We start from the raw sequence: 19,912 nt of genomic DNA, 5'->3' as shown, positions 1-19,912 counted from the left end.
AAAAAAAAAAAACCCTCTCTATTTCTTAGTTATTTAAATAAGCAACATTTTGTGCAAAGTAAGTGTGCCTTCATTTGCAGCCCCTACTGATTTAACTTTTCTCCAGAGCAATACATCCACTAAAGGCTATGCTGACTGATCTGGTTCTTGTTTTAATACTCTGATTATGTGTTTCTACATAACCAGATAGTGTTACCCCACAAGTGCTTTTTCCAAAAGGCAACTTTGTTTTTTTTTTTCCCTTTGAAAACGTTTCACTTCTCACCCAAGAACCTTCTTCGGTTTGCTTCTTGGATGAAAAGTGAAACATTTTGGAGGTGTGGTTGTGAGGATGCAACGTATTTTCATATATGGTGGACTTGTAAAAGGGTTAAAGCTTTAAAGCTTTTTGGATTAAAATTTGGTGGAATATACAAACAATATTCAAGAAAAGGATAAAGTTTTCTCCACAACTGTTTTTATTGGGTATTATCACAGATACTACCATTGTGGACACTAAGTTGATGTTGAATTTAATTACGGCAGCGAGACTTTTAGTAGCGTAATATTGGAAGAAGGAGGAATTGCCGACTATAGAAGAATGGACTTTAAAAGTTTCCAACCTGGCGGAAATGGCAAAGATCTCAGCGTATTTGAAAGACCATTCACAACAGAGATATATTGTGGAGTGGAGAAGATGGATTGATTATATCCAGAATAAATATGGGACTAAAAAGTTTCATTTAGCATTTGAATAAGTAGCGGATATATATGATGTATAACTAGCTTGTAGTTATTTTATTAAGAGTTAAAGTGCGATAGAATTTAATCTTTTATTGTTGTTTGCATATTTTAGATTATGTTTGTTTGTATTTTTATACCCTGTATTTTGCTCTGGGAAGTCGGGGAGGGGGGGAGGGGAGGGGGGGTTGGGGGGGGTTGGGGAGAGGGGAGGGGGATGGGGGGGTTGTTTTTAAAAATGTATTGTAAAACTTTTCAATTAAATAAAAAAGAAAAGTGAAACATTTTCAAGGGAAAAAAATCAAGAAAGTGCAATTGTGTTGTGGGAAAAAACACCTTTGGGACAGCCATGACCTGGATGATTGAACATCCTCACAGACAAAAGAGCAGTGCCTAGCAGTATTCCAAGCTCATGTTTTAACCATTGAGAACTTCATCACTGATTACACGGAATATTTGAATTGATAAAACCAACCAACGTTTTAAAAGCTGAAGGCTGGGAGATTCTGTTTCTTCTGTGTTACATTGCCTTATGGCTCCGTATACAACCCGAACCAAGTATCTTCATCTAGATGAGAAGATTATCTATTTTTAATGGTAAAATTAAGTAATTAAGGGAATTAAAATTAAGTACAGCAATCCCGAAAAAGAAGTTCAGTGAAGGCACTGCACCAGAAAAAGTTTGGGAAGCCTGCCCACATTGTAATCTGTTCGTACATAAGGTTTCTCTCCTAATTGAAAGACTTACGAACCTTCTTCATTTCCTTTGCTTATCCCCAAGGCTTCTGAACATGCGACACCCCCTGTATTTAAAACATGGCCGTCAAGCCCAAACTTGTCCTTTTCTATGTTTTTCTGGATTGAATTCCAGGCACCTACAACGAGTTGTAATTTTTTTTTCTTTAGCAGCCCCTTACAAATCAATTTACTTCAACCTTATTCTGAAACTAAAATAATTGCAACCAGTTACACAATGTTCTTATAAGTATAAACTATGTTTGTGTTTATGCTTCATGCTTAACTCTATTTTATGGAACAAACCACAGGGAACAGAGTTCACAGAACACACTAAATCCAGAGTAATGAAAAACAATGCTATGATTATAGTTTAAAGATAAAAGTCTGGTTCACCCAGCTGGTTAGGATAATGTCTGGGCCCCAGCAACAGCTGACGCACAAACTATCTCACCTTACTTTAGAATTAAGTATTCCTTAGAACCCAGATTCTGAAACTTAAATCATGGTTTACCTGGCAGATTGGTGGGTTTACGCAAAACACTACACCAAAATCAAACAAACTATATTATAAGTTCCTACTTTTGCATGGCCTCGAGCTGAAATCAAAAGTTCTTAAACTGATACTCTTTGTTCATCCATAATTATAAATTAGTAAACTGTATGAACCATGCCATTATCAGCAGCATTAGGATTAGAAATAAAATAATTTATTTTTTATTTTTATTATTTTAATCCCATTTATATCCCGCCCTTCTCCGAAGACTCAGGGCGGCTTACAATTTAAGCACAAACCAATGTGCTTAGCAATAGCCTTCATTCTATGTATATGCCTGCTTATTAGGGCTTTCAACCCCCCAAGCAGCATTATTACAAAGTCAGCTTATTGCCCCCAACAATCTGGGTCCTCATTTCACCTACCTCAGAAGGATGGAAGGCTGAGTCAACCTTGAGCCTGGTGGGATGCGAACCTGCACTAATTGCAGGCAGCTGGTGTTACTTAAGGAGGCATTAGCCCACTGCTCCACCAAGGCTTTTTCCCCCTTCCCACCATATATTTCAACCCATTTTTAAACATTTATATATTCATTTATCTGTATCCTGCCTTTATTATTTTTAAAAAAAACTCAAGGCGGCAAACATAACTAATATTCCTTTTCCCCACAACAACAATCCTGTGAGGTGGGTTGGACTAAGAGAGAATGATTGCCGCAAGGTCACCCAGTTGGCTTTCATGGCTAAGGTGGGATTTGAACTCAGGGTCTAGCAGTTTCTAACCTGGTGCCTTAACCACTAGACCAGGGGTAGGCAACCTTGGCTCTTTTATGACTCGTGGACTTCAACTCCCAGAATTCTGGGAGTTGAAGTCCACAAGTCATAAAAGAGCCAAGGTTGCCTACCCCTGCACTAGACCAAACTGGCTCTTGTAAACATTACATAACTAAAGCCACCCACAAGCTGAACTCAATTCCTGATGATAACATGAGTATATGGAGAGGGGGCAGACAATCCTGATATGATTTGCCCTTGTTTTCTTCTGGGATTCTTCTGAGTCTACTGCTGCGGGAAATCCTATTGGCCTCCTATCCATGATCAGCCAAAGCTGGCTGGGTGCTCCCAGCTGCCTGAGTTTTCAAGCATCGCCTTTACCCTGAATCGGCCAGAACACAACTGGATGCTACCACAAATTTAGAGTGACTTCTCACATCAGAAACTTATACAGGCATACATAGGCCCAGGTAAGTAGCTCTTAAAATGTTTTTTTATGCAGGAAAGGTCTGAATTGTTTTAATGATGCCAGGAAGTGGTACCGGATCTGATGAAGAAAGGAAATATATATATATAGGTAATCTAAAGAGTTAACATTTGAAACATATCTTCCCTTGCAGAAAAAAAAAGAAAAAAAAAAGCTAACAGAGCGAGAGAGACCTTGTGGCTTAGAGGCAAATAACACTGCCTCATATGCAATCAGCCCATGGTTCGAATCTCAGAAGGGTATGGCTGGCTGATGACGACTAATGAGTCAGAAATGCATTTCAGTTTCCCTTTAATTCTTTGTTAGTAATTTACACACACACATATATATATATATATATATATATATATATATATATATATATATATATATATATATATATATATATATATATATTTGTTTTCTGAGGTTTTCGCGGGTGCCTGTATGTGGATCCTTGGTTTTTCGGGTTTTTCCCCGCGTAGAATTAAAGGTGTAGGCGCAACGTTTCGATGGAATCCCATCCATCATCATCAGGCTTCTGTTTCCTTCTTCTGGGAGAAGCATGTGGCTGTTTGTTCCTCTTTTTTAAACTGCCAGAGGGGGTGTGTTCTGTGGAGGTGTGCTCTGATTGGGTAGGGGACCAGAACACACTTGGTCCCCTACCCAATCAGAGCACACCTCCACAGAACACACCCCCTCTGGCAGTTTAAAAAAGAGGAACAAACAGCCACATGCTTCTCCCAGAAGAAGGAAACAGAAGCCTGATGATGATGGATGGGATTCCATCGAAACGTTGCGCCTACACCTTTAATTCTACGCGGGGAAAAACCCGAAAAACCAAGGATCCATATATATATATATATATATATATATATATATATATATATATATAGTTTGTGGGTGGCTTTAGTTTGTAATGTTTGTAATGTTGAAGAGCTGTGCTGGGATTTTTCAGCACCCTGTTGCATCTAAAGTTTTCCAGAATTTGTGAACTTTGGGGGGGGGAAGGGAATTCAAGAATAAGAAATTAAATGAAAGTTAGAGAAAGATGGAAAGTATGGAGTCCTTGATACTTTCTGAGCTTGCTTTATTTCTTACAGACATTTTACTATCCAACTAGGTAACATCATCAGTTGTAGAAGGGAGTGGGGTTTGCTCTCTGTTTATATACCAATGGCTTGCCCTGTCAGTATTGGTGGGAGGGGTCTTAGGGGAGCTCCTTGATTGGTGTACTATATATACCATCAGCTTGTTTGCCGTTAGTTCTACAATTAGGGTGCTGTTGACTTCTCGATTGATCTACTGTTAAACTTGGTGTTAAATCTCTGCTCATATGGTGTTGATGGCTGGTCAGGTGGTGTTTTGGAGAGTGAACAACAACATGCACAGACAGCCAATCTCCAAATTAGTACTCCTATAAAGGCGCAAAGCCAACTCAGTCACACATACCCCCAGTCAGTCACAACTGAAAGCTGAAATTACACCCAGTGAGGAAAACCTGGTCATCCAGAAGTGGGAGAGAACTCCAGAGAAACCTCATCCCACCAATATGGAGAGGAGGAACTTCCCCTGCTTCTATTCCCAATTCCCTTATGATCAGATTCACACACACACACACACACCAGCAAAGAGTTGGCCTTTGCAGACAGTCAACTGTCCAAAGGGACTGCATCACAAGGCCAGGGTGGTGAGATGGTGCCTGAAACTGGCCAATGACAGGCTGGCTCATTTGCATATGATTGGGGACACTGGGTGGGGGAACATGACGCCATCCAAAGGCGAAAGTAACCTTGGAAAGTGAAAATAATAAGGAAGGGGGGGGCAATTAGACAGGTTTTGGAGACCAAGGGCACAGTCTTCCCTGCCAGCAAACTCTTGAGCGGAGGCCAGGATGTGCAGGCATCTTTTTAAACAACTTGATGGTTGACAGAGCAAAAATGGACACAAGCATTTCTTTTCCTAGGAGAGCAAGAGTGTGTGCGCGCGCGTCTCTGTGTGTGTGTGTACACACGCTGCCAACCGTTGGTGCTAAACAATAGCAAGCGAAGCCTTGGCTGGCGCAGCTGCTTGTAAATGGGAGTGCAAAACAATCAAGAGAAGTAAAATGCAGATGCTGAACCAAGACTAAAATTCCCAAGTGTTTGCAGTTCTATAGTTCTAGGTCACAATCTAGGGCAGAGCCGCAATGAAAATCAGGAGGGTCTGAATGGCTCTGTAAAGAGGGATCTGTTTGCAGCTGGGAGGGGCAGGGATAAAAAAAAACATCAATGGTATCATTGAGTTTGGACTGTCCATTAGGACTGTCAAAGTGTCCCAATTGTAGGAGAAGAGCCTGTTCCCTAATCAAATTTGTCAGTGCAGTACACACCACTAACTTCCTTGAAATGCAAGCAATATCGCCCACCTATCTACCTACCCATGAAAATGTAAGTTGTGTTACTTTGACTTAAAAAGTGGCAATGTCCTCCAATTTACAAAGGTGAATTGGGTTCATCATTCAGCTTCCTCCTCCCAAAGTTTTATTTTTCTTCAATATTCCTATTTTTCTACAGTTCTCCCTCCCATGTTTCCATATCCCATATGTCTGGTGTTTCTCAACCTCAGCAACTTTAAGACACAATTTTTTCAACTCCCAGAATTCCCATGCTGGCTGGGGAATTCTGGGAGCCGAGGTCTGTGCACCTTAAAAGTTGCCGAGGTGGAAGAACAACTTTTCTACTCAGAAAAAGGTACAATGGGGATCTGTCTGCATCCTCTTGGGACTTAACTGAGAAATGGAATAGAAGGAGGCTGGGAACATCTGAAGAGAAGCTTGCATAGGGATAAGCAGGTGGCCCCCACAGTCTTTAATCAATTTGTATAGGTAATCCTCGACTTATGACAACTGAAACCAAAATTTCCACTGCTAAGCAAGGCAGTTGTTAAGTGAGTTGTACTGCAGTTTACAACCTTTTTTGTAAATAGGTGCATTTGTTAAGTGAATCATGCACTCGTTAAATGAATCTGCAGTCATTAGGAGAATCTGGTTTCCCCCCCCCCCCATTGATTTTGCTTGTCGGAAGCCACGTGGGAAGTTTACAAAAAGTGATCAGAAGACTCCAGGACAATGCAACTGCCATAAATACATGCCAGTTGCCAAGCTCCTGAATTTTGATCAGGTGACCACATGGATGCTGCAACCGTTCTATGCGTGAAAACTGTCACTTTTTTCCCAATGCCGTTGTAACTGGACCTGTACCAGTCCGGTTTCAGGCCCGGTTACAGCAGGGAAACGGCATTGGTCGCACTGGTAGATGATCTCTGGCTGGCCCGGGACAGGGGTTGCTCCTCTGTCCTGGTCCTACTTGACCTCTCAGCGGCTTTTGATCCCATTGACCATGGTATCCTGCTGCGACGGCTCAAGGGGTTGGGAGTGGGAGGCACTGTTTTACGGTGGTTCTTCTCCTACCTCTTGGGCCGTTCGCAGTTCGTATTGGCAGGGGGGCAGAGATCTACCCCGAGGCCCCTTTCTTGAGGGGTACCTCAGGGGTCGGTTCTCTCCCCCCTCCTGTTTAACATCTATATGAAGCCGCTGGGTGAGATCATCCGTGGCTTTGGGGTGAGATATCACCAATATGCAGATGATACCCAGTTGTTCATCTCCACCCCGAGCCAACCCAGTGATGCCCTTGACGTGATGTCCCGGTGCCTGGAGGCGGTGCGGGTCTGGATGGGAAGGAACAGACTCAGGCTGAACCCCTCCAAGACCAAGTGGCTGTGGATATCGGCATCTCATACTGTCCAACATGTTCCATCTCTTTTGATGGGGGGGAGGTACTGCCCCCCTCAGAAAGGGCTCGCAACTTGGGTGTCCTCCTGGATTCACAGCTTAACTTGGAAGATCATCTAACTGCTGTGACCAGGGGGGCCTTTGCACAGGTTCGCCTGGTGCGCCAGTTGCGCCCTTTTTTTGGACTGAGATGCCCTATGCCAGGGGTCAGCAACCTGAAACAGTGAAAGAGCCACTCAGAACCGGTTCCCTCACAAAAGCAAAAACTGGGAGCCGCAAAAAAGGTGTGCGCATGCACATACATGCGCGCATGCGCAGAACAGGGTTTGACTGAAGAGTGGAGCCAAGGCGAGATATGCACCTACCCTGCATATTTGAATTAATTGGTTGAAGTTTTTTAGTCCCACTTTTTTTTTTGGACTGCACATGGCAAAGGACTGGGAGGAGACGGCTGAAAGAGCTGCATGCGGCTCCGGAGCTGTGGGTTGCAGACCTGTGCCCTATGCACAGTTACCCACACCCTTGTCACTTCTCGCCTGGATTACTGTAATGCTCTCTACATGGGGCTGCCCTTGAAGTGCACCCGGAGGCTTCAGCTGGTGCAAAATGCGGCCGCGTGGGTGCTTATGGGAGGATCTCGATACTCCCATGTTACACCATTCCTCCGCGAGCTGCATTGGCTTCCGGTTACCCTCCAGGTGCGATTCAAGGTGCTGGTAATTACCTTTAAAGCCCTACATGGCTTAGGCCTGGGGTACTTGCGAGACCACCTGCTGCCATTGTCAACCTCCCTTCACCTGCTTCGCTCCCACAGTCAGCCTCCTCAGGGTTCCGTCGGCTAGGCAATGCCCGCTGGCGACCCCCAGGGGGAGAGCCTTCTCTGTGGGTGCGCCGACCCTCTGGAATGAACTGCCTCCGGAGCTGCGGACAGTCCCTGACCTTCAGTACTTCCGCCGTGACCTGAAGACATGGATGTTCCAACAAGCGGGCTTGGACTGACTATGGTTTTAAATTTGGCTTTTATTGGGTTAAATTGTCATTTATTTATAACATCCATTGTTTAATTTTTTAAATTTTGTACTTTATGTTTTTTAATTTTTTATTGTTGTGAGCCGCCCTAAGTCCTTGGGGAGAAGGGTGGCATATAAATTTAATAAATCTCAATCGCAATCTCAACTTCAAATGGCCACTAACTGAATGGCTGTAAGTCAAGGACTACTGTAACTTAGCTCAAAGCAAAACTACCATTGCCCTCCTCACACCTGTCCACAAGATTTTCATTCTTCAATTTTGGGAGTGAAGAAAGAAAAAAAAGATCACTCACTGAACGAGAAAGGTGACAAATAAAAGCTGAAGAACATCTCAGCCCATCCTATGAGAAGCCAGGCTTTATGCCTTCACATTTGTTGAAATATATATTTTAGAAATGGAAACACGGAGGGAATGACCAGGTTGGCATTATACATGTACTTGGCCCACACAAGAATATTCCATATCTTCAGCGTGTAAGTTTGTACAAACATCTCTCCAACCATCTTATGGAGGCTGGAATAGTAGCTGCAGGTAACACCTCTTGCAATTGGTCAAAGAAATAAGATTGTCTTCTGGCTGATGATAGCCAAATGGAAGGATTGTGATCTCACACTGAGTATCTGGATGCTGAATGGGATACATATGGGATGTGCTAAATGCCTAGGACAGGGGTAGGCAACCTTGGCTCTTTTATGACTCGTGGACTTCAACTCCCAGAATTCCTGAGCCAGCCATGCTGAGGGGAAAGGGAGAAGTTTCCAAACTGAGCCATGCTGGCTCAGGAATTCTGGGAGTTGAAGTCCACGAGTCATAAAAGAGCCAAGGCTGCCTACTCCTGGCCTAGGACAGGGGTGTCCAACCTTGGCAACTTGAAGACTTGTGGACTTCAACGCCTAGAATTCCCCAGCCAAGCAAAAGGTCTGGTGAATTACCTTCACAACAGAATCAGAACTGGAGGAAGTAGCTTATGACCAGTCCTTCTGCTTACAACCATTGCAGCATTCCCATGGTTATGTGATCAAAATTCAGGCCTAGTTGCAGCATTCCAGGGTCTTATGCAACCTCCCCAGCTGGCTTCCAACAAAGTCAATTGGAGAAGCCAGATTTATTTAATGACTATGTGACTCACCTACAGTGATTCGCTTAAGAACTATGACCAAAAAAAAAGGTTGTAAAATCAGGCACGGTTCTCTCAACAACCGCATTGGTTAGCAATGGAAGTTTGGGACCCAATTATGGCCATAGGTTGAGGACTACCTGTAACAGTCTAACCTTCACCTTATAGCAAAGCAATGCAAAGTACAGGTTCCCCAAGAAATGGTTGCCCCACTATCAAAAACTTCCAGTGAGAACAATTTAACCTGGGATAATGTTTATGGACCTCCGCAATCATCCATGAATGAATGAACGAATGAATGAACCTTTATTGTCAAAGTACAACCATGTATACATTGAGATTGGCTGAGCCTCCCTTGGTGCCCCCACCCCCAACTTACAGTGACACAAACCTTCCATCTTATTACACCCTGTGAGCTAACTGCACAACACACCGGCCTCGCAATCATGCATAAAGTTTATATTATTAAGTTTATATTATATTATATTAAATTATATCCCATTCAAAAGCCTAACAGCCCATGGATAAAAGCTGTTCTTCAGCCTCTTGGTACGGCTGGCTATACTCCTATATCTCCTACCCGATGGTAGGAGAGTAAAGAGGTACCGTCCAGGGTCTGAGTCATCCCTAAGAATTTTCCTCACTCTTTCAAGGCAGTGAGCCCTGGCGAGGTCATCCAGTGGTGTCAGGGTACAGCCCACAATGTCTTGTGCTGTGCTCACCACCCTCTGCAATACTTTCCTATCTGCAGCTGTCAGACCAGCATACCAAACCACAATACCATACGAGAGGACGCTCTCTATAGTAGACTGGTAAAAGAGGGTCATAAGCCGTTGTTCTACCCTGTTCTTCCGCAAGACCCTGAGAAAGTGAAGTCTCTGTTGGGCCTTCCTGGCCACCTGGGTTGTATTAACTTTCCAGGTCAGATCTTCGCAGAGGTAGACTCCCAGAAATTTAAAGGAGGAAACTCTCTCCACACAGTCCTCCCCAATGTAAAGTGGGGAGGTTCCTCCTTTTTTCCTCCGGAAGTCTAGCACCATCTCTTTCGTCTTGCCGATGTTCAGGTGCAAGTTGTTGTTACAACACCATATGAATAGCTTTTGTACCTCTGCCCTGTATGCTGTCTCATCCCCACCTGTAATAAGACCCACCACGATAGTATCATCTGCGAACTTAATTATCACAGTAGATGGGTTGGATGATACACAGTCATATGTGTACAAAGAGTACAGGTAGGGGCTAAGCACGCAGCCCTGTGGTGTGCCGGTGCAAAGCTTCAAGGGGGTGGACAAAGCGGACCCGACCAAGCCCCAAAGGTGCTTTCCCAAAAGGCAACTGAACTTTCTTCACCTGGGACCCAATTATCCCCTTTTTCAAATGAAATTTGTCTTGACTTTGAGGACAGTAAGCACATCTTTTTTCCTGTCTTCAAGAAGCAAAGCTACATCACACCTAGCCTGAACTTCTCTAGACTAATCCCAATTTCTCCAGCCTCCAAGGATTCTGCTGCCCCCTCCTGAGACTATTCTGATTTCTTTATACCCTTCTTAAATAGCAACATCTACAGGCAGTCCTTGACTTGCAACCATTCATTCAGTCACCATTCAAAGTTGCAACCTCACTGAAAAAGTGGCTGACAAGCATTTTCCACACTTATGACCGTTGCAGCATCCGCATGGTCACATGATCAAAATTCAGATGCTTGGCATACGACTCACATTTATGACAGTTTGCAGTGTCCTGGGGTCACGTGATTGCCATTGGTGACCTTCTAAGTTGGGCATGTCAAACTGCCGGTCCGCGGGCCAGATGCATTATGCCGAAAACGCGCCCACCCCATTGCCGGCAATGGGGGAAAAGTCGCGATACGTCGCGTGACATCGCAAGTTCGACATGCCTGTTCTAAGTCAATGGGGAAGCCAGATTCGCTTAACAACCATGTTATTAACTTCACAAGTGCAGTGATTCACTTTACAAGCGTGGCAAAAAAGTAAAATGAGGCCAAACTCACCTAACCCATGTCACTTAGCAACAGTAATGTTGGGCTCAATTGTGGTTGTAAGTTGAGGATTACCTGTATTGGAAAGTTCCCACCCCTGTATAGTTTCAGCGGTTACACTGATGCAGTTACAACAACTCCTTATCCATTCCTGCTGTATCAGCAGTCAGCAGCACCTGACAGATTTTCGTCTGTGCTCGGAAACTACGCAGACTTGGATCTGGTCAGTAGCATTCTCAGGAGGTCATCAGAGAATTCCAGGGCTGGAAAGTCAACAGGAATGTTGAAAACCATCCCAGAAGGAAACAGTGACATTCAGCACTTGTTCCATTGCCAAGAAAATTCCATAACTGAGTTCATACAAGTCTCCAGGAGACTCAAGGGCCTCTTTGCCTTTAGTTCTTGCTAGCAGTGGAATCCTGGCACTGATCCAGTCTAGGTTCACAATCCTCCCACATTGTTGGAAGACAGGAAAAAGAAAACTGACTAAAGAGAGGTGGCCTTGCCTAAGGCTAAAAGGTAAAGGTAAAGGTTCCCACGCACATGCGTGCTAGTCGTTTCCAACTCTAGGGGCCGGTGCTCATCTCCGTTTCAAAGCCGAAGAGCTAGCGCTTGTACGAGGACGTCTCCGTGGTCATGTGGCCAGCATGACTAGACGCCAAAGGCGCACGGAACGCTGTTACCTTCCCACCATAGTGGTCCCTATTTTTCTACTTGCATTTTTGCGTGCTTTCGAACTGCTAGGTTGGCAGAAGCTGGGACGGGTAACAGGCGCTCATTCTGCTACGCGGCACTCGGGATTCGACCGGCCAAACTGCCCATCTTCTGATCAACAAGCTCAGCGTCCTAACCCACTGAGCCACCGCGTCCCTCTTGTCTAAGGCTACTGAGAGGCTATCTAGAGAGTTTGGGGCAGAAGGAAAATCTGAACACAATCCTTTGTGATTCATAATTAACAAGAGAGGTCTAAACTTGCCTACTTAAAATAATGTTTCACCAATCTGTAGAAATATCTCAAGGGTTGCACTGCACAGCAAAGCAATGAGGTCATTTTTTTTCCAAAGTGACTACATGGAGAAGATCTCATTTGTGGCCTTGATGGTGGCAAAACAGTCTTGTCTGATTAAGGAAATGACGATAACTGCATGCATTAATGACTGAAAACCCTTGATGAACTTTTACTGAAAACAAGAAAACATGAACTTTGATCTATGCGTTTGATGATCAGAAAGGGTAGAATATGGGGAAGGCGAGAAAGCATGACATAACCTTAGAGAGTATAAAACATGAATATATTTATAATTGCTGTGAAGAAGATGGGAAGAAGCAAAATAGTCTAAACTCCACTTGTTCTCAAAAGTCCAAATAAATATGCCCATTGGGTTAAAAAAAAATGAGGATTTCTGCTGTAAAATTGAAACAGAGGGGTAAAAAAACGAGTGTTTTTAAAACACAGATCAGGACTCAAACAACAGCTGGATCCAACATGTAGGTTCTATAATATTTCACACAGTAGCATAGAAAGCAGTTCTGTCCAAAGTACAAGGAATTCTGCATGAAAACCAAAATAAAAATTGTTCTTGCTTTGAACCCTAATTTTCAAAGACTGGATTTAAACACCCTTGCTTTAGCCATAGTTGGATTATTCAATAAATTAGCAACAGAAAAAATGTGAAACAGTGTCAAACTATATTAGGGGACCATATAGTAAGTACACTAATAATAAAGGGCTAGTTTTATTTTTTACGGGACACGGTGGCTCAGTGGGTTAGGACGCTGAGCTTGTCGATCAGATGGTCGGAAGTCTGGCGGGTCGAATCCCGAGTGCTGCATAACAAAGTGAGTGCCCGTTACTCGTCCCAGCTTCTGCCAACCTAGCAGTTCGAAAGCACGTAAAAATGCAAGTAGAAAAATAGGGACCACTACGGTGGGAAGGTAACAGCGTTCTGTGCGCCTTTGGCATCTAGTCATGCCGGCCACATGACCACGGAGACGTCCTCGGACAAGCGCTGGCTCTTCGGCTTTGAAACGGAGATGAGCACCGGCCCCTAGAGTTGGAAATGACTAGCACGCATGTGCGGGGGAACCTTTACCTTTACCTTTATTTTTTACAGTTGCAAATGCCTAAGATGTGGCCATTTGTAGAACGGCCTTAGCCCTAATAAGCTGAGAAATTCTTAGAGCCTTTTTAGTCCTGAATCTGTATCTTGGCCCAAAACTTCTAAATAAATCTCCTGTCTGACTCTCTCAATTTTTTTTTAAAAAGCTGACTTTTATTCTAGGGATGCAGTGAGTTAAATCTTCATCCTATTTCATTTGCTTTTGAGGTGCTTTCTTCTAGGTTGCCCCTAAAATGTTTCTGGTTATCTTAAAGGCCTGGAAGGATATCATTGGTAGAATGACAGGTAAGTGCCACAAACTCAATCCAACTTAAAAATAAGCAGATTGATAAAAAAATGATAATAAATGCGAGTAAGTTGTTGACTGATGCAAAGTGAACTATTAACAGGAAAGGCAGACAAATTTTGAGTGTTTGGCTGCAGCATGCAATGGTTTCTAAACATCCAAAGTGATGTGCATGAATGATGCTCTAAGTCACACACATGTAAATAGGCCAGAAAACCTGTGCATAACATGGATCTTTCCTATTAAACCATGGCTGTCCATCCTTTTTGGCTTGCCTAGGCTGCACTGAGTGAAGAGAAGCTGTTTTGGGCCACATGTAAAATATATAATTCACGTACATAAAATACATAATTTTAAAAGTTAATGATCTTGGGGGGGCACATCAATAGTTATCCATGGTTGCATGCAGCCTCTGGATAGCGGGTTAGACACGCCTGTTTTAAACCGTTCAGAGCTACTTTTAAGGGTTGCAGTTTCTGTTTCCCCACTTTAAAACAGAAACTTAAATTCAGTGCCATGCTGGGGAAACTCGAGATGAGAAACAGAAGTTACAAATCCATGTGTCCCCTTCGGTACTACAAGGTGCCCCCCCCTGCAGTTAATAGGCAAAGGATGCTGGTTTCTCAAAAGAGAAGGAGAGAATATTTTGCTGGAACAAGTTAGCATCCATATAGTTGTGCTGAAGGTCTGGCTCCCCAGGTGCAGAAGCTGACGTAGGGTGCCTGGCCTGCTAGCCACAGGAAAGGCAGCTGCTACAGCCTCAAAAGTGCACAGGCAACATGACAGATAAAGAGGGCTGTGGCTGTCACCTGCCTTCCTGCCTTCCTTCAAAAAAAAAAAGCAGTTACAGTTTTATAAGTCTATCCTCAACAGAGTTCATGGTGGGTTTTTTTTCTTCCATGTTTACAAAGGACACAGGTGCAAAAATCCAATGAAAGCTTGGTATACTAAGAATAACACTAAACAGTGTATCTCAGATTAGTGTACACAGTTTGACAAGAACATCCCCCAACCTATAGAACTGACTAGAACAGTAATGAATACAAAGGTGTTTTTTTTTCTGCTTCAAACACTCCAGAAATGCAACATTTGAACCAAAATGTTGACCTGAAGACTTGGTTATTCCAACAAGCGGGTCTGGACTGACTATGTTTTTTAAATTTGGCTTTTATTGAGTTAAATTGTCATGTATCTATTACATTTATTGTTTAATTCTTTTTTAAATTTTGTATTCCATGTTTCTTAAAAAAATTTGTTGTTGTGAGCCGCCCTGAGTCCTTAGGGAGAAGGGCGGAATATAAATTCAATAAATCTAATCTAATCTAATCTAATTCATACAGGGTTCTCTTTTCACCTAATCAATCAGAGGAAATCACAAGAAAACCAACAACCACCTGAATTAACCTAGATCACATCTCTGCCACTGTGTGGCCTCAGATAAGGCACTTTCTGTGTTGCATTTTAAATGCACACTCACACCCAAATACACACAGCTGCATAGAAAGAGAAAAAAACAAGCAGCAGTAAAGTTCCAAGTAGAGAAGGAAAGCTATTTAGCTATTTCTTTTCCAGCTAGTCCTTCAGTAAATATTACCTGCAGGAAACATTTCCTATGATAAAGAAAAGAGAAGATAAGATAAGATGGGGGTAAAAGAAGGTTTAAGTAGGTATTCCCCCCCCCAAAAAAACCCCGTTTTTTGTACCTAACTGAACACCCAGTTCCTATTTATTTATTTGATTATTTGTTTGTTTGATTGATTGATTGATTGAAATAACCTGGACTATTGAGCGGTGGCTCAGTGGGTTAGGACGTTGAGCTTGTCGATCAGAAGGTCGGCAGTTTGGCGGGTCGAATCCCGAGTGCCGCGTAATGGAGTGAGCGCCTGTTACTCGTCCCAGCTTCTGCCAACCTAGCGGTTTGAAAGCACATAAAAATGCAAGTAGAAAAATAAGGGCCACTACGGTGGGAAGGCAACAGCATTCCGTGCGCCTTTGGCATCTAGTCATGCCGGCCGCATGACCACGGGGACGTCCTCGGACAACCTCTGGCTCTTCGGCTTTGAAACGGAGATGAGCACCAGCCCCTAGAGTCGGAAACGACTAGCACGCATGTGCGTGGGAACCTTTACCTTTTAGGTATCCCCCCCCCCAAAAAAAACCTGGTTTTTGTACCTAACTGAACACCCAGTTCCTATTTATTTATTTGATTGTTTGTTTGATTGATTGAAATAACCTGGACTATTGAGGGAGAACTAGTTCAATCTGGGATAGCAAAAAATTCAGGAAGAGTCCGATAGCACCTAACACATTTTAGTACAAGGCTGAAATTCATAAAAGCTTAGACCTTTTAATAAAACCTGTTCATCAGAAAATATGCTGGTAGACTCTTTCGGAAAATTATGTGAGATTTTCAAGAATTTGCTTCTCAATGGCAAAGTCTGGCTGGGGAATTCTGGGAGTTGAAGGCCACACCTTTTCAAGTTGCCAAGTTCGGTAACTGCTGGGTAAAGGATTTGTAACCACCTCGTTAAAATTGTTAACCCACAGTTTGTAAGCTATTCGTAAAGACAGAACATACAGAAATGCCACTACTCTCAGCCACAGTAACAGGCGACGATGGAGCTTTTTTTTAGTTAGAAAGCAATGGAGAAAAGATCAGGCTGAAAATCAAAGTAGAAGGCCCACTGAAGATCAGATGTCAAGGTGCTCTTATGTCATGCTCTCCAGCAGATAGTAAAAATGAAGGAACGCCCAACCTTGGATTCCAGCCCACGAGAGCGAAGAATGGAATCATGGGAATATTATACAGGATTCACTTCAAGCAGAAACAAGAATGCCAAGTTGCTTTATCCAGAATATATATATATATTTTAATGTACCACCCAAAACTGGGGAGTGTCAGTTCAAACCTCAAGAGTGGCTCACCAAAGCTGATGGCGGAAAGAAACCACATGTTACTGCCTTGGGCTGAATAAGCAGGGCTGCCTTTTACTATCAAACTGGGTTCCAGCAGGACACTTTCCTCATTGACTGAAATAATCCACTGAATCGTAAACAGGCCGAGTTGGCACAGCTTGCTAAGCCACCAACCCCTGCCAGCCACAGAGAAATCAACCAAGCGTGGCAAGCTGTTAGGCTTTAACTGTCTTGGTTAGGCAGGGTGAGTGAGTGCAGAGTTTTCATACGGGTCACCAAGCACTCATCGAGGCTTAATGTTCCAGTAAAACCTCCCACTATCCCCAACACAGAGATCTAGCACCCTGCATTTCTTCAAGCACATTACTGGGAAAGAGGCTGAGTGAATGGACAGGAGGCCACGAGCAAGACGGGAGTCTGGCCCAGGCCTCTTTCCTAGCTCAACCTAGAAGAGCCACACGGCCTGGACTTCACTCCACAAACATTGCCAAGTTCATCTTATCAGGCACAAACAGCTCAGTTTTTCATAGGAAAAGGTCGTTGTTTTTCACAGCAGGCCCTCAGAGCTATAAATGGATCCATCCAAATAAACAGAGCCCCCCCCCCTTTTTTCCCCCTGAGTAGCCATTAACTCTGGAGCTATGGTTCAAACACATGGCCTCAGACATCATGAACCAAACTGAAATAAATGAAATTGAAAGCAGCTTCTTCTTCACTGCGGTTTCTCTTGATGGAGTAAAATGTTCAAAATGTGCAGTTCACCCAACCAGCCAAGTGAGTTTGGAAAATCCAGTCTAACGCATCTGAAGGGCACCAGGCTGAGCAAGGAGGCTTCATCCTTGCCCGCCTAAGCCTTCCCCGTACCAGCTTTTAAAAGCCAGGTTCCTACAGTTGGCAAGCAGAACAGCAGCCCAGAAATGTTCTCCAGGGGAGGGGAGGGGAGGGAGGAAAGCTTCCCTGCCATTCAGAGTTTGGAGAGGAAAGCTGGAGTGTCTGAAGAGGCCACCTGTGGTCTGATACGATGCAGATCTGTCAGACGGCCATTGCAGCCAAAGGCTCGGAGACAGAAAGGGGTCTATTTTCCGCAAGGCAGAAAGATGAAACTTCAAGGAAGAATGGGGCGTGTGTGGGGGGGGGCAGGTGAAGTTAAAAAAAAAAGGGAGAGGAGTGGTACCCGAAGGGAGGGATGCGGAGGAAATGTGAAATCAGCCCAAGAGGATGGAAAGGAGAAACAGATCTACTTTTTACCCTTCGCGCAAATCTTAGGCGCTAGGCGCCCCCCCACCCCCCGCCCAACGATAACAGTTCAGTTCTAAAATTAGGAATTTCAAACTCTCTGCTTTCTCGAAAGTTACAACTCTAAACTTTCCTTCCCGATCTCCCCCACCCTCCCAACGTGTCTGAAACGCGAAGTTGCCCAGAACTGAGATGAACCGCTTCTTCGCACGTTCAAAAAGCACCGCCTCCAAAAGTTGTACCTCTCCGAGAGCGGGCACACACACACACACACACACCCCTCTCTCTAGACATGCTCAGAGGCACAGCCGCCTCTCGCCTCCCAAGCGAGAACCGGAGCATTACGAAACCGCCGCCAGGGTTACGCCCTGACTCAACCCTGGCAAGCTCGCAGTTTCCTACGCAGGCGGGAAGCCAGGTCCCCGGTGGAGGCGCGCTCCGGCTTTTTCCCCCCGACCTCCTCCGGGGTCCCTTCTTCGCCCTCAGGACCCCCAGCTTTCCTTCCACCACCACCCCACCCACCCACCCCCCCACCCCTCCGACCGGCTCACCTGAAGTAGTAGACATCGCTCTTGCCAGCGCTCAGCCCCGATTTGCGGATGACCTCCTCTTTCTTCCAGCCGGGGGGCAACGCCGGACAGTCCACTCTCTTGCCCCGCTTCTCCATCCGGGGTTCTCGGCGGTGACCCTCGGCCGGAGCCGGGGAAAGTGGGGCGCTCCCGGGCCGAGGCCTGCTGGCCAGCTCACCGGCCCCTTCGGCAGGGGCGGAGGGGAGAGGTCGGCGGGGCGCCCTGCCGGGCAGGCGCCAAAAACCACGCTGGGACTCCCTGGCCCGGGCGCGTCGGAGCGGCTGTCCGGCGGCAGCGGCGGCGGCGGTAGCAAGTACCCACCCCGGCCGCTTCCTTCTCCGCGTCCGCTACTACTACTGCTGCTGCTTCTGCCGCCGTCGAGCCCTCTTGGCCAGTGCCGGGAAGGAGAGTCGGGGCTGCGCGCGCAGGGCTTCCCTTCGGCCAGGTGGCGGCGGCGGCGGCGACAGCGGCGGCTGCTGCTGCTGCTGCTTCCGTAACTGAGCCTCGGAATCCGTGTCATCGGCGCTCGGAACCTCGGGGTCATAGAGCCCGCGCGGCACAGTCAAGGGAGGGAGGAGAGTGGGAAGGATGACGGCGCGCCAGCCAGCCAGCCAGCGAGCGAGCCGCCGCGCCCACGCCCGCCCCAGCCGCGGTCCCGGCCCTGGCCCCGGCCAGCCAGCCAGCCAGCCAGGCAGGCAGGCAAGCAAGCATTCCCGGCTTCCTAAGACCGCCCCTTTTTCCTCCATCCCGCCCCGTTCCAGACTGGAGCGGCGCGGTGCGATCCTGCCCGGTTTGCTTTCGAAGTACCTAACAGGCTGAAAAATAGCTTTTTATCCGTGGGCTGTTCGGCTTTGAAATGGGACATAATCTTAGGCAGAATTGACTTGGGAGGCCGGGGTGTGGGGTAGTTGAGGACCCAGATTGTTGGGGGCAATTAAGCTGACTTTGTAATAATGCCCCTTGGGGTGTGTGTGAAAGCCCTAATAAGCAGGCATATACATAGAACGAAGGCTACTGCTAAGCTTGTAAGCCGCCCTGAGTCTTCGGAGAAGGGCGGGATATAAATGGAATTAAAATTTTTAAAAAAAGTTGGTTCACGTAGTGTGGTGGGATGGAGGGTTTGTTGTCACTGTGTGTTGGGGGGGAGAGAGCAGGGGGGGAGGCTCAGCTAATCTCAATGTACACATGTTGTACTTTGACAATAAAGGTTTATTATTATTATTATTATTATTATTATTATTATTATTATTATTATTATTATTATTATTATTATTATTATTATTATTAAAGTCGACGCTTTCCTGGCGCCTGCTCCAAAGGATGGCCCGAGCGCTCGGCTTTGCGCGCCTTAGGGCGGGGGTTAAGTCCGCGCCTTTACCCGCCCTCGAGTGGCGGCTGGTCGGAAAGCCTGGAATTGCTTTTTGATAACCGGGATCGAGACTTAAGGTTTGCAATCGGAAAAGCAGGCGTTGTGCAGGGCCGTGTGCAGAGAGTTCTTTTCGCCTTAGATCCCAGAACGCTTAAGAAGGGTCCCTTATCTTTGGAAATGAGCGGAGGATGACGACGATGGAGTTGTAACTTTTAGTCCGGACTTTTGAGCCGGTCCAAAGTAAGATCTTTCTTCCGTTACCACTAAGGCCAATAGATTTCACATATCTGAACTAAGATGAAACTT

At 45.3% G+C, this 19,912-nt stretch overlaps 1 protein-coding gene across 4 annotated transcripts in view; it reads right to left on the bottom strand.

The window, feature by feature from the left end:
- MBD2 (methyl-CpG binding domain protein 2) overlaps positions 1 to 18,745 on the bottom strand; it is a 64,210-nt gene extending 45,465 nt beyond the window's left edge. For all 4 annotated transcript variants that reach the window (XR_014491724.1, XR_014491725.1, XM_083356316.1 and 1 more), the window contains exon 1: positions 18,220 to 18,745. Coding sequence is in view for 2 of the 4 variants with exons in the window: in XM_083356316.1 (XP_083212442.1) it covers positions 18,220 to 18,335 (116 nt within the window). In the remaining 2 variants the exon portion in view is untranslated. The remainder of the gene's footprint in view (positions 1 to 18,219) is intronic.
- Positions 18,746 to 19,912: the final 1,167 nt, after the last annotated feature.

The sequence above is a fragment of the Vipera ursinii genome, assembly GCF_947247035.1.
Source record: "Vipera ursinii genome assembly, chromosome: 2".
Lineage (NCBI taxonomy): Eukaryota > Metazoa > Chordata > Lepidosauria > Squamata > Viperidae > Vipera > Vipera ursinii.
The sequence above is the reverse complement of the archived record's forward strand: the minus strand, read 5'-3'. Positions and strand labels throughout refer to the sequence as shown.